General features: G+C 48.4%; 1 protein-coding gene across 3 annotated transcripts in view; it reads left to right on the forward strand.

Moving 5' to 3' along the window:
* DENND5A (DENN domain containing 5A) overlaps positions 1-12,781 on the forward strand; it is an 82,674-nt gene extending 69,893 nt beyond the window's left edge. For 2 of the 3 annotated variants that reach the window (XM_054582948.1, XM_054582958.1), the window contains 10 exons: positions 729-813; positions 1,290-1,418; positions 5,681-5,802; positions 6,998-7,143; positions 7,720-7,838; positions 8,178-8,359; positions 8,924-9,006; positions 9,515-9,638; positions 10,226-10,394; positions 11,743-12,781. In XM_054582948.1, the coding sequence (XP_054438923.1) occupies positions 729-813; positions 1,290-1,418; positions 5,681-5,802; positions 6,998-7,143; positions 7,720-7,838; positions 8,178-8,359; positions 8,924-9,006; positions 9,515-9,638; positions 10,226-10,394; positions 11,743-11,926 (1,343 nt within the window). In that variant the 3' untranslated portion in view covers positions 11,927-12,781. The remainder of the gene's footprint in view (positions 1-728; positions 814-1,289; positions 1,419-5,680; positions 5,803-6,997; positions 7,144-7,719; positions 7,839-8,177; positions 8,360-8,923; positions 9,007-9,514; positions 9,639-10,225; positions 10,395-11,742) is intronic. The other variant, XM_054582968.1, reaches the window with a different exon arrangement.
* The last annotated feature ends 397 nt before the right edge of the window (positions 12,782-13,178 follow it).

Consider the following 13,178-nt stretch of genomic DNA (forward strand, 5'->3'; position numbering starts at 1 on the left):
AAACACAGTGTTGTCTTTGCTCTTGAACTAGTTGAGGTCAACTAGCACTGAACGTGGGGAAAGTGGTTGGCTGAAAACCAGGTACAAGAGCTCCTAAATAACCTTTTAAGAGTTTTTGTGTCCACTTTCTAGATACGAGAGCAAGAGGTCTTCTCAGGAAGGGTATAGAAGTTATTGCTAAGGGATAAACTATAGTAAAAAATTCTCTACAACTAAGTAATCAAGGTACTAAGTTTTAAAGGGGCCAGACATGTGGATATAAATATATCATATTTAGAGGTCCAGTTTTCTGGACCATGTTCTTTACACATCCTGTTGAATTTTTTGCAACCCATTTTGAGGCAAAGGCAGGACAAGAGTAGTAGCTCCAAGTAGAGGCACTGCTTCCATGAATTATGATGCGAACATGACAGATTAGGAGCCAGAGGATTTGACTTTGCTACTTGGTGACTGGGGCAAAGCAGCTAGCCTCTCTAAATTTCAGTTCCTTCCTCTGCAGTACCTTCTTTGGCTAACTTATCTCATTGTTAGAGAATTAAATGAGGTAGTATGAATAAAAGTATTCAATCTGAAACCTAGTAGATGCTCTTTAAATAATCATGAAATGATTGATCATTGTGTTACCAAAGCAACTAACTTTGATGGAAAAATTTGTGATTTGAGGTAAGAAAGGTAGTCAGCTTTTGGATAGGCAGATCTTTTTGTACATGACCAATTTTTTGTTCTAGGAATACTTGTTGATTCAGAACGGAGGAAGTCTGATGCCAGCTCAGTCATGTCTCCCTTGAGAATCTCCCTCATTCAGGATATGAGGTCAGTGTGGTCTCATACATAATAAGCCACTAAAATCCCATTGCCAGTTGCTGCTTACGTGTCCATTCTAAATAGCAGGGTCTCAGTGACCTGGGCTTCTATAACACCTCAGTGAATCAGGAAGTTCCTCTCCTTGGTCTTGTGCTTTGTGATGCATTTGTAAGCTGTATAAGCAGTTGGGTTTCTTGACATTTTTGGAGAATTAGATCAGAGTATCTCAAGACCTGAGGGCTCCGGTGTTAACCTGACTTTTTCTGAGAGCTGTTCTGTAAATTCCCCTTCTTCCCAATCCTTTGCCAGGTGAACCTCTCTGGCGAAGCTACATGGAAGCCCAGGATTTAGAGAACAAGAGAGACGTACTCTCCCAGGATGGGATAGACTGCCTCACTAGGTCTCCTTTAGCTTTTTAGGGGTGGTGTTGGTAGTGAGTTCGTCTCCCACCCACCCTCCACTTCCTTTTTTTCATTCCCCTTTAGGCACATCCAGAACATCGGGGAAATCAAAACCGACGTGGGAAAGGCCAGAGCATGGGTACGACTATCCATGGAAAAAAAGTTACTTTCCAGACACCTGAAGCAGCTTCTCTCAGACCATGAGCTCACCAAGTAAGGCCGCTCCGCCTGGAGTAGAACCAGGCTCTCAGGAATGGTGGGGGGATTGAAAACCCCTCTGTGGGAAGGAGTAGTAGTCAGTATGTTGTTACTGCTCTATTCAGCTAAAATCAAATTGCATATGGAGGTTTTGAAGCATTTCTGCTTCTCCCTCTTTATCTGCAAAATAATTCTGCTATGTTTGTTCTCTCTACCTTCTCAAAACATATGCCCAAAAATGGCTTTCTGCAAGAGGTAGTGAGAAGGAGGAGGTCCTCATTGGCTACCTCAGAGTTTCGGGACGCCTCCTGTCCTCGATGTACTCAGGTGACTTGTGTACCTCTTGGGCATGGGCATTTTCTTAGTCTCTTTCCTGGGCTGGGGAGGAAAGGATTGGAGGATTACAAGGAAACTTTTAAGATATTCCCTTACCTCTTTTGTTCTCTCCTGAGCCAGGGCAAGCCCATGGTAACCAAGTCCTTGCTCTTCCTCTTTGTACCTTTGCCTGAGTCTCCCAAGAGCTTTTTTAAAAGGGCTTTCAGATGACCCTCTTAGGCCCTCTCCCTCCTCACTTTTTATCCAGAAGGAGGGAGGGGAGAGATTCCAAGGCTCTCATACTCCCAGGGAAGACTGAACCTGTAATTTCCTTCTTTTGATGTTATATTTGTTGCATTCTTTCTGAGCCCAAAGTACTAGAGGAGGAGAAGGAGGAGGGGGGAGAGCTTTGCCCCTTCTCTGCCTCAGACAACCTCTCTGCCTTTGTCTATAGACACTATGTTTGGCTCTTTCTTCATTGGCAAGTCTGCTGGGCATTTTTGTTTAGCATTTTCCAAGGTATCTTTCATGGTGTCATTTATTATGGGACTTTCCTGTGGATGATAAAGCAGAGGAGTGGACCTTGGGGACATTTTACCTGAGCCAGTTGATTAAAGCTGCAGAATCTGTTTTTAATCAAAGTAGAAATGTAATTTTTTAAGACTGTTTATTGTGTGTAAACCAGAGCAAGAAACCAGGTTTAAAACCTTGATAGGTTAGAGAGCTCACCTTGAAACCTTAGAAATAGCAATTCTTAAAGCATTTAAATGTCAGGGACAAAAAGGTTAAGGAATAAAATTTGAAAATTGAGAGGACAACTAAAAGAGAACAAGTGAACATGTAAGCCTGGCATTTGAAAGAGAAACGTTTACTCGCCAGATTCTAGAGGACAATTGCAACTGCAGCTTTGTGGGCACCAGGGCCCGAGGGCAGGGATGTTTCCTGCTGGCCAGTGTGGGTGTCATTCATCAGAAGAGGCTGCAAGTCAGCCGGAGGTCAGAGAGCCATGCGACAGGGGTCAAATACAAGAACTTCCAAGGTCCAGGACAGTGGGTAGGTCTAGGGTGGATGAGCTTAAAGGCCTGGGCAGCAGCGAGCAGGTTGCAGACCTTCATGAGGAGGCTAATCTTGGTTTCCTTAAACTGGAGTCCCCTCAGAGGAGATAAGCTCAGAATTTATTTACCGTATAGTAACTCCTCACCTGGTTGTGACCTCTGTGCTACTCAGCGGGGAGAAAAGGAGGAGAGCTTTGCTGCCGTAGATTGCATTTTGGCTGGGGTGTATGGAGAGAGAAGGGGCCCTTCATCAGAACCTGCCCATTTGTGCCCAGGCTGGGAGGCTCAGTTGGTTGGCACATCATCCCATAAACTGAAAGGCTCTGGGTTTGATCCCCAGTCGGGATGTGTATGGATGCAACCAATCGATGTTTCTCTCTCACATCGATGCTTCTCTCTCTCTCTCTCTCTCTCTCTTTCTCCCCCCCTCCCCCTCTCTCCCTCTCTCCCTTCCTCTCTCTCTAAAAGCAATGGAAAAATATCCTCAGGTGAGGATTAAAAACAGTAACAAAAAAACCCCCAAAACCTGCCTACTCTTCCATCCTGTCCTCTCTCATCTTTCTCTTCAATTTGTTTAAAGCTCCAGTCACATCATACCCTATGTCCTTCTCAGAATATCTTCAGCCCTTTCAGGGCCTAGTCAGAAGTTTTCTTTGCTAAAGTTTGCCTTGACTCCCCAGAGACTTGATCCGTTCCTTCTCGGGGCACCCGTAGTGTTTGTTACAGTATTTGTTCATCCCTGTTTTACCACTAAGGGCTGTATTATCATTATCTAGTTGCTTACTGCTTATTAAATTTGCTTTCATTGATGGCATGAACTGTGTACCTTTCCCAATGCAAAGCATGTTGTCTAGGACCTAGTAGGTATTTAATTGTGCACATAAAACATGTTCATAGCCACAGAGACAGGAGGGCATGGACAGCTTTGGGGAGTATGTCTTGACAGAGTGTTTCTGAGTCTCTGGGGTTTCTGGCTAGCCTCCAAGACTGTTTGCAGCTTGGACACAAGATAAGGTGGCTATGTATTTTAAGGAAAGGACTTAGTTAGCTCTTGTATAGTGTGCTCAAACTTTTTTCTTAAACCTGCCTACAGTGACTAATATGATATAGTGCCCCCTCTACTCCTCAACTTGAAAACTCACTTTGCATGGCATGACCCTGTACCGTCCTGTACTCTTTTTGCTCTCTCACTTGCCCACTCGCCTGCTCACTTAGTGATCTCACCCATTGTCATGACTTCTATCAGCGTTAAGCAGGTGACTGCCATATCTGAAGCTCGAGCTCTGATGTTCCTTCTGAGCTCTGGTTCTACATTTATTTCCGTTCTGATATCTTACCTTCAACTCAGAACAAAACAAGTTTCACAGTCTTTCACATAATCTTTTTTCTCAAAATTGTTAATGTCACCATTATTCTCTCTGAACGTTTACACTCTTGCGTACCCAGTTTCAAAATTTGGAGTCATTTTGAACCCTTGCTTTGCTTTGCTTTACCTCCCACATACACATTTCAGGTCCGTAGCCTCTTCCCCCACCTGGCTCCTTATGTACTGCCTCTACCTGAGTTTCATCCTCATTCCCCTTTCACCGCTCAGCTACACTAAATTTAAATTTCTTGAAGTTGATCATCACTTTTCCTTTACTTATAGGGCAAATTGCGGAAACCTATGGCAGATTGCGAACTCCCTGGCTTGAATATGTAGGACCTTCCTTCATTTGGCTCTAGCCTAACTTTTCAGCCTCATTGTTAATTGATCACTTCCCTGAGCCCTCAGCTCCACTCACACTGTTTCCACCCCCGCCTCCCCCCGTCCTCCTTCTGCACACCTGCCTAAATCTGTGCTGTCCTTCAGGCCCCTCTTGTTTTAGGACCGTGGAAGCTTATGGCTCTTTAAGTCTCCAGAGAGCCTTTCATTTGGCAGCTCATTATGGGGAGTCTTATATTGTGGCCTTTTCCTCATTTATTCACCTAGATTCTATTTGAGGATAGGTGCTTCCCTCTCTAGCACCAGTAGGCCTTGGTTGGTGAATTATCTGTTGAAAGTACCTTATAAGCCTGACTAGGTAGAATCTCACAGGTGTACTGAATCCCAAACCTCTCTGGCCATGGTGATTGCAGTCTTGGCAACCAGGATAGTGACGTGCGCACGCACGCGTGTTTGTATTCCTCTGTGCTGAGGGCCTGTGCATTTGGCTCTCTGCTCTACTTGGAGAAGGTACCATTGCTGAGCAGTTGCAGAGCGCCTGCTATGTTAGGCAAAGGAGTTGGTCTTTGATGAGTAAGCAGTGAGGAAGAGGGGTGGTCATGGGAGACAGTTAGAAAAGGGGAAGGACAAGATGGCATAGCTCTTCCTTGTCTGTGACCTGGATCACTCCCTTCATTGCCCTTTATTGTCTCTAACGCACCCCTGGGCTTATATTTACATTCATAACAGTGCTCTGACTCATGGGTCTCAGGTCTGCTGGGGTCTGAGACTTGGCCTGGTTATGAGTGGTGATCAGAGATCTCCTGTCAGTGCTCCTCCAGCCCCACACACTGGGGGGATGCCCTGGCCAGAAGCCTGAGAGGGCCTGTGTCTTCCCTGAGGGAATTTCATGTCAGCCCTCAGTTTAAGGAAGGGGATCCCATGACTTCTGACACTTCACATCATAGTAACGTCAACCCTTGGACACAGGTAGGGTTTGGTTTTTGTTGTTCCTGCGGTAGCTTAAGCCACTTTCCCTCTAGCCCTCAGTTAGAGTAACTGGCTTTGCTCCTTTTTCAGGTAGCTCTAAATAACCTAAGGCTTGACATCTTATTCTTCCCTTAGCTGTCTCTTTATAGAACTGAATTCTAGCCACTTCCTCTTTTTTTTTTTTTTTTTTTTTTTTTTGCTGGGAGACTGATATATTGCCTCCTCTCTGACAGAAAGTTGTACAAGCGCTATGCCTTCCTGCGCTGTGACGACGAGAAGGAGCAGTTCCTCTATCACCTCCTCTCTTTCAATGCCGTCGATTACTTTTGCTTCACCAATGTCTTCACAACTATCCGTGAGTAGCCCTGTGCTCCCCACCAGCCTTCTCAGTTCTAGTCTTCATGAGCCTGCCTGAGGCTAACTCACTGTCCCCTTTTTAAGAAAAAGATGATCACTTGTGCTTTCTGTTTGCCTTTTGCTTCTGTGGGAGAGAGGTGCATTTGCCCTCATTGGAGGTGGTTTTTTCTCTGAAGATGCTTCTTCTTGTTCTGAACTGGGGAGCTCAGTCCTTTGGGCCATCTGTTGTCACTGTTGTCCTAGGCACGTCTCTTGGAGCCTAAGGCAGTGAATGTGGAGTGGATTGAGTGGGGTGGTGAAGTTCACTGTTCTCTCTGCAAACATGTAAAGAAACTTCCCTTTTGTTTTGGGCTGGGAGAGTCATTCGGCATCACAGGTTTCAGAACTGCCCACAGGGGAAAAACAACTCTTCTGAAGTAGCAGAAAGAACCCCAGATTGCCAAGGGAGGCTTGGGGCCAGGCCATAACTCATGTTTCTATGAGCAGAGTCTACCCCTGCTATGGGCCTCAGTCTCCCTATTTGCAGAGGGAGGAAGAGACTTGAGTACAGTTTGAGAAAGGTCTCCGGAGCCTCATCTTTCTTTGGTGCCAGGATATTGGCGGAAGATTGAGGGGGTTCTCTGTTTGCCCAGCGGCTAGTTGTTTGCCCCTTGACTCACCAGCCTCAGCAGCACGGATCCTTGTTTCTACAGGACACCTGTCCTCCCTTGTAGAGATGGGGGCTGCAGGCTTCAGCAGAAGCAGCACTGAAATAGAATTTAGGAGACCCGAGGGAAGCTAATTCCCTCTCAGTGGCTCCGAAAAGGCACTGTAATACTGCATGGCCTCTCCTGAGATTGCTGCTAGAGATCATGAGAGGACAGATCGAAAAGTACCCTGAAAAGCAACTCAGGACAATGTCAAGTTGCTTTTAATATCATTATTTAAGGAATAGACTGACTTAGCTCTGAGCCTGTATATGGGTTTCGATGTTTGGGTGGCAGCCCTAGGAGCAGTGGGATTGAGGGGAGGGTTGGCCAATGTTCTGAGCCAACCAGAGACCATGTCCTAGGGACCTGCTACTCCGGGCTCTGCCAGGGCTGATACAGCAGAGGCCGCAGTCACACCAGTGTACCTGGAGCAGGCCAGGGCTCTTTGAGGTATGGGAGGGATTCCTGATCCTCCTCCATCCCTTTGTGGCTTCCCCTAAACAGTGATCCCCTACCACATCCTGATTGTACCAAGCAAGAAGCTGGGGGGCTCCATGTTCACCGCCAACCCGTGGATCTGCATCTCAGGAGAACTGGGTGAGACACAGATCCTGCAGATTCCCAGGAACGTGTTAGAGATGACCTTCGAGGTATGTGTTATCTGGGAACCACAGCCCTAGGCTCTGGGGATCTAAGTTTGCAACAGCTGCTTTTTTGGATCTTTCTGCAGGGTTTTTGGAGGTCTTGCTCTGTATAGTGTTATGCGTCAGCACAGCTGAGCTGTCTTGAGATGATCAGAGGCCAGAGCCAAGGGTTGACCTAAGGAGGGGAGAGCCTGCCCTGTCTAAACAGTCTCTGGCTGGAAGGCACTTACCCATCTGAACTTGCATACCTCCCTGTCTATGGTGTGTTGAGAAATCCCCAAGAGTTCTTTCAGCTGCTGGGCCCAAGTGTTTACTGAGACCTCCTAACCTCAGACTGCTGTCCCACTTCCAAAGCTGCCTGCTCCCAGGCCCTGTTCTCCCTCTGCATGGCAGCATCTTCTTTCTCAGTCATGTGCCCCTCATGAGATAGTGCTGTACTGCCAGCTTTGGTGGCAGGTGGAGCCATGATCTCTGTCCCTGCCAGGTTGCAGGCAGCCAGTCGGATCTCTGCCTCCAGGGAGTGGCACTGTTTCCTACTTTCTTTTCCTACTCCAACTTCCCTACTTGGCTGTTCTCTCACAGTGCCAGAACTTGGGGAAGCTCACTACTGTGCAGATAGGCCATGATAACTCTGGGCTGTATGCCAAATGGCTGGTGGAGTATGTGATGGTGAGGAACGAGATCACAGGACATACCTACAAGTAAGTGTTCCCTTAGCTCTGCTCTGAGACAGAGGGGCAAGGTGGACCAGGGGCTGTGTTTGGTGCTTGGGCATGTGGAATTCTCAGGGAGACTCTTGGGGCTGTGATAGGCTGAGGCAGCTTCCTAGTTAGCTCTGCCTTATGCTCCTGAAAAAAAAAATTGAGGGAGGGTTTACTAAGTCAAGATGTGTGGCATTGCTGTACACAGGCTCCAGGCCACCCATCAGTCAGGTGCCTTCCCTGATGATGCCCTTGGGATGGTGGAGCAGGCCCTTGAGCAGGAAGGGGAAGGACACTGGAGGAACTAGCAGCTCTGACAGGCCGTTGCCTGACCCTTAGGTTCCCTTGTGGCCGGTGGTTGGGGAAGGGCATGGACGACGGAAGCCTGGAGCGGGTCCTAGTTGGAGAGCTGCTCACGTCGCAGCCCGAGGTGGACGAGAGGCCCTGCCGGACGCCGCCCCTGCAGCAGTCTCCCAGCGTCATCCGCAGGCTGGTTGCCATCTCCCCCAACAACAGGCCCAGTGAGTGGGGAGAGAAGCTGGGTCCCCACGCTCCCCAGCCTGGGAAATGTGGGCAAGTCTCTGGGAGCCCTGATATGTTAGCTCAAATTTCAGCCTGTGCAGCTGCCTCAGGAACCACCTCTGCCCACAAGGCAGCCTCAGGGGCTTTGACACTTTCCCTAGAGGCCTGGAAGGAGCGGGACAGCTTGTGGAGGCTGGCTTGGGTCCTCTGCTATTTGTCTGTGATCCTGGAGAGGTGAGGGGTTACTTTGTGGCCTTCTCTTCCCTGGTTCCTGGGCCTCACAGCCAAGGCTTGGCCCTCTTTCGGTTGCCAAAAGTTGCAGGGTAAAAATGGAAAATAAACTTTACCTCTAGACAGAACTCTAAGGTATTGGCTTTGCCTTTTTCCCCAAGATTTTAGGAAGAACTAGCTCTGCAAAGTCGGGTGGGTGAGTGCCACTCTTCCGTGGGTCCAGGCTGCGCGGCCTCTCCCATGGGCCCCCACAATGTCTTCAGTCTCCTGCTTAGTCAGGTAAGCACTGTTGGCCTCAGATGGGTGAGGGATGTCTGCTTGATTTTTATCAGAGCTGAACACTGGGCAGATCCAGGAGTCCATTGGGGAGGCAGTGAATGGCATCGTGAAGCACTTCCACAAGCCTGAGAAAGAGGTGAGCCTTCCTGTCCTCCAGCCCAGCACCTTGTATTGAAAGAGAGAACAATATTGTTCCAGGCCCCTGTGCTTGGACAGCCCAGAATGTAGAGTGTGTGCCTCAGTTTGTTTGAGGTTGAGCAGATTTCTTCCTTGAAGGGCCTCTGCCTTGGGTTATCCTGTTTTCCTTATGCACTAATGACCCAACAGAGTCCTGGGGCCTCTGGTGAACAGTGTGTATTCCTGTCTTTTCCAGGATTTGCCTGATTTCCCTGAATAATGGCCACACGGGCTTTGTTTCCCTGGTGGGGACCCACATCCCTCATCTATTCATTTATGCCATCATTCAGCAGCTATTCACTGAGAGCTGTTTTGAGTTAGGCACTGTGCCAGGGGCTAGGAGAATAGACGAGGGCCCCGCCTGTCTTTGCTGCCCTCTGAGCTGTGGGCTGTGGGTTTGGGGGTGCAGTGGTGGGAGGGCAGCTTGGCTGAGGCAAGCCTGTCGCTCTTCCCTGTTTGCTGACCAGCGAGGCAGCCTGACGCTGTTGCTTTGTGGAGAGTGCGGCCTCGTCTCGGCCCTGGAACAGGCTTTCCAGCATGGATTTAAATCGCCCCGTCTCTTCAAAAATGTCTTCATTTGGGATTTCCTGGGTGAGTTGGACTTGGATGTGAGAGGAGAGAAGCATGCGGAGACATGGGGACTGACCACCATAACGTGGGTGCTACTCACTGGGGTCTGAGGTACAGAAGCCCAATCAGGTGACTCCCAGATTAGCTCTGTTGTTTACCCTCCTTTTCCCGAAGGTAATGATAGAAGCCTTCTCCGCCCTTTACCCCTCACCTCCTGAATTGGACAGAAAAGGTTCTTTCTAGGCAACTGTTGTACTGTTAGTCATGAGTCCTCATACTTTCTCCTTTGAAGTCTAGGAGGCCAGTTGATAGCATTGGAGCCTAAGCCCTGTGTTGTGCCCACCTAGGGAATTTTTACAGTTTTTTCTTCACAAGATTTTTTTAAGTCTTAAGACTGTGGGAAGGACCATCATTGTATCAGGGGCCATATACATTTTAAAAATAAAGATAAGGAATATAATGGTCATTTTGAAAGGTGACATCACAACACTCATGTCATTCTTGGTAAGTTATTTACATCAACATTGAGAGGCCCATGACAAGTGGCCTGTGGGGATAGGCCAGTTTTAAGAGGCTTTGTCATTGTCAGGCTTTTCTCCTCTTTACAGAAAAAGCACAAACCTACTATGAGACTCTGGAGCAAAATGAAGTTGTTCCCGAGGAAAACTGGCATACCAGGGCCCGGAATTTCTGCCGATTTGTCACTGCGATCAACAATACTCCCCGGAACATTGGCAAGGATGGCAAGTTTCAGATGCTGGTGTGCTTGGGAGCCAGGTACTGCGGCCTCATGGCCTGGGGTCCATGGCAGCCAGCCCTGGAGGGGGTGCCGGAGTCCCGGTGTGGTGCAGGGGCTGGGTAGTGGCTAATGAGCAGATGCTCCTGGGCAGGTGAGGCCTTAGAGGGCCTCCTGAAGGCCCTTAATTTCCTTTATGCACCATGCATCGGGGTGAGGATCTGTGGGGGTGGGGATGGGAGTGTGCGTGGAACTCGGGAGGAAAGGCTGCATTTTGATGGGAAGGAAGAGAAGAACCCCGATGGTGAGATTTGAAAGAGTATATCTAGTCATTCCTTCAACAGACATTTGAATGTGCCAGGCCTTGTGATGTTGGGAATAGAGATGGTGGGAATAGAGCTGAGTAAAGCCTGGTGCCTACCGTGTAGAAGTTCAATTGTCCCAAGTGAATACAGTACAAGACAGAAGGTTGTGAGAGTCCAAAACAGAAGTGCACATGTGTAGGGTATGCTGCAGTTATAGAGGAGAAGGATCAGGGAAGGCTTCAGGGCGGAGGCTCTGAGGATAGGGGCCTTGAGGAGCAGGGACAGAGAATCCTTCCCTGTTAGGACAGAGTTGTTTAACCAGGGGACTGAAATAATACTAATTTGATATTGTAGGTGGTATGCGTAAGAGTAGGTAAGATTTATAGGGGCTATTCCAGGAGGTCAGGTGAGAGCATGAAGGCCAAATAAACTTACGGCAGTAGATTTTTCAGGCTATGGAAAGGAGGGGAATTGGTGTAGTAGTAGCAAACAGACTCTGGAACCAGATTCATTAGGTTCACATCTCAGATCAGTGCCGTACTAGCTGTGTGATCATGGACAAGCTGCTTAACTGCCATGTACCTCAGTCTCTTCTTCTGTAAACTGATAATTACAGTAGCAGCAGTAACACCTACCTTATATCACAGGGTTAACCATGACAGTTAAACAGTGTCTGGTGCATGCTAAGCTCTGTGTGGATGTTGGCTCTTAGTATTATTCTCAGTGGTGGTAGCTGTGGGGAGGAGCGACTGACTGTTGGCTAGCGCTGGCCTGTTGAGATGAAGTGGTGCTGACTGGATTTGGGGTCCGGTTGGGTTATTGAGGGAGGAGGGGTGGCAGGGACAGGGCTGATTTAGGTCACACTGGATTGTGTCCTGGTGCTGGGCGTCCCCCAGTGGGAGCCTTTTAAAGCCATGTAAAGGCCTCTTCGTCAAGCCCTGTTGGAGGAGGAAAAGGGGCTGTGGGGAGCTATCCAGTTCTCCGCTTCGGACAGGAGTGATGGGGCAGGTTTCCCTTTGGCCTTGCACTAACGGTCTCCCTTCCTTTCCCCTCTGACCCACCTGGGCTGACCCTGCCCTGCCAGAGACCACCTCCTGCACCACTGGATCGCCCTGCTGGCCGACTGCCCCATCACTGCACACATGTATGAGGACGTGGCATTGATCAAAGACCACACACTTGTCAATTCCTTGATCCGCGTGCTGCAGACATTGCAGGAGTTCAATATCACGCTGGAGACGTCCCTTATCAAGGGCATCGACATCTGACCTCTCAACACCAGCTAGCAATAGGACTGAGAAAGACTCACCCTGCGGCTCGGACCCGTCTTCCCAAGGGACTTGAGCGAGTTGTGCAGGAAATGGAGAGGAGATGTACACTCACTGTAAAAAGAAAACTAGAGGATTTTTGGAATAAATAATCTATTTTAGAGTTTATTTGCTGATTTGCTTTTTACACACTTTCATGTGAAAGAGTGATAGGGAGAGGGAGACGAGGTTGGTGCCGCTTATTTTGAAGCTGGTACCCTCCCTCGCCGTGGCCGTGTGCTGGGAGCCTGCGGCCTCCCTGGACTGAGGCTGGCACCGCATGCGGGGCAGTTCTGCTTCCTTGCCCCGCTGCGTTAATGAGGCCATTCCACATCGTTTTTAAACTAATGTTTTCTATATTAACATTATTATGAATATTTGGCTTTCCTGGGCCACACACAGGTGTGCTGAGTGGAAGCCCCAAGCTCCAGTCAAAGGGATTTTTGGTAGCGCCTCTGCAAGCGCTGACAAGTCAGTCCCACACCTTTCCTTCCTTCCTTTCTTTCTTTCTTTCTTTCTTTTTTTTTGTCAGTATTATTTGGGAAGAAGACATGCTGAGATGTATTATTGTGCAGAAAATCACGTTTCCTTTTGGCACACAGTTGCGCAGAAGTAAACATAAGCATGTTTTAACAGGTTTTCCTTTTTTTTGTATTATTTATTTAACCCTCCATTGTGTGTTTTAAGTCTTTCTCTTTTTCTTTTTTCTTTTTTAAGGAAAGGACAAGCTTGTCACAGTCTAACTGGCTATGTTATTGTTAAATTTATGTTGTTTTGCAACTTAGAAACCAGCTACAGTATGGCCCACTTAATAAAACACCTGAAACAAAGCTGCATGGTTCCCTGGTTTTTATGGGGGTTTGTGAGCAGTGGGCGGGGGAGGGCGCCCTTTGGTCTGCCAGAGCGGTCTGGGCCGCAGTGTCGCTTCTCTCCCCTCCTGGCACGGGGCCTGTGTCTCCTGGGTCCTTCCCACTGCAGCACCAGGAGCTTTTGTAGCTGTTAACTCACCTGGTTGAGAGGGATGCAGACAAGGGTTAATCTACAGAGGAGGGGGCTGAGACACAGAGAAGAAAAGGCCTGGCCAAGGTTGCAGGATGGGCCATTTCTCGAAGGGTAAGGAAGACCAGGTGTGGGAATATAGGACACTTGAGATCCTGTCTGTCCTCCGGGAAAATGGCTCTTTCTTGAGACGGGTTTACTTTCCTTGGGCTGG

Source organism: Pteronotus mesoamericanus, unplaced genomic scaffold, assembly GCF_021234165.1.
Source record: "Pteronotus mesoamericanus isolate MK-2021 breed Mesoamerican mustached bat unplaced genomic scaffold, CSHL_Meso_final contig_1189, whole genome shotgun sequence".
Taxonomy (NCBI): Eukaryota; Metazoa; Chordata; class Mammalia; order Chiroptera; family Mormoopidae; genus Pteronotus; species Pteronotus mesoamericanus.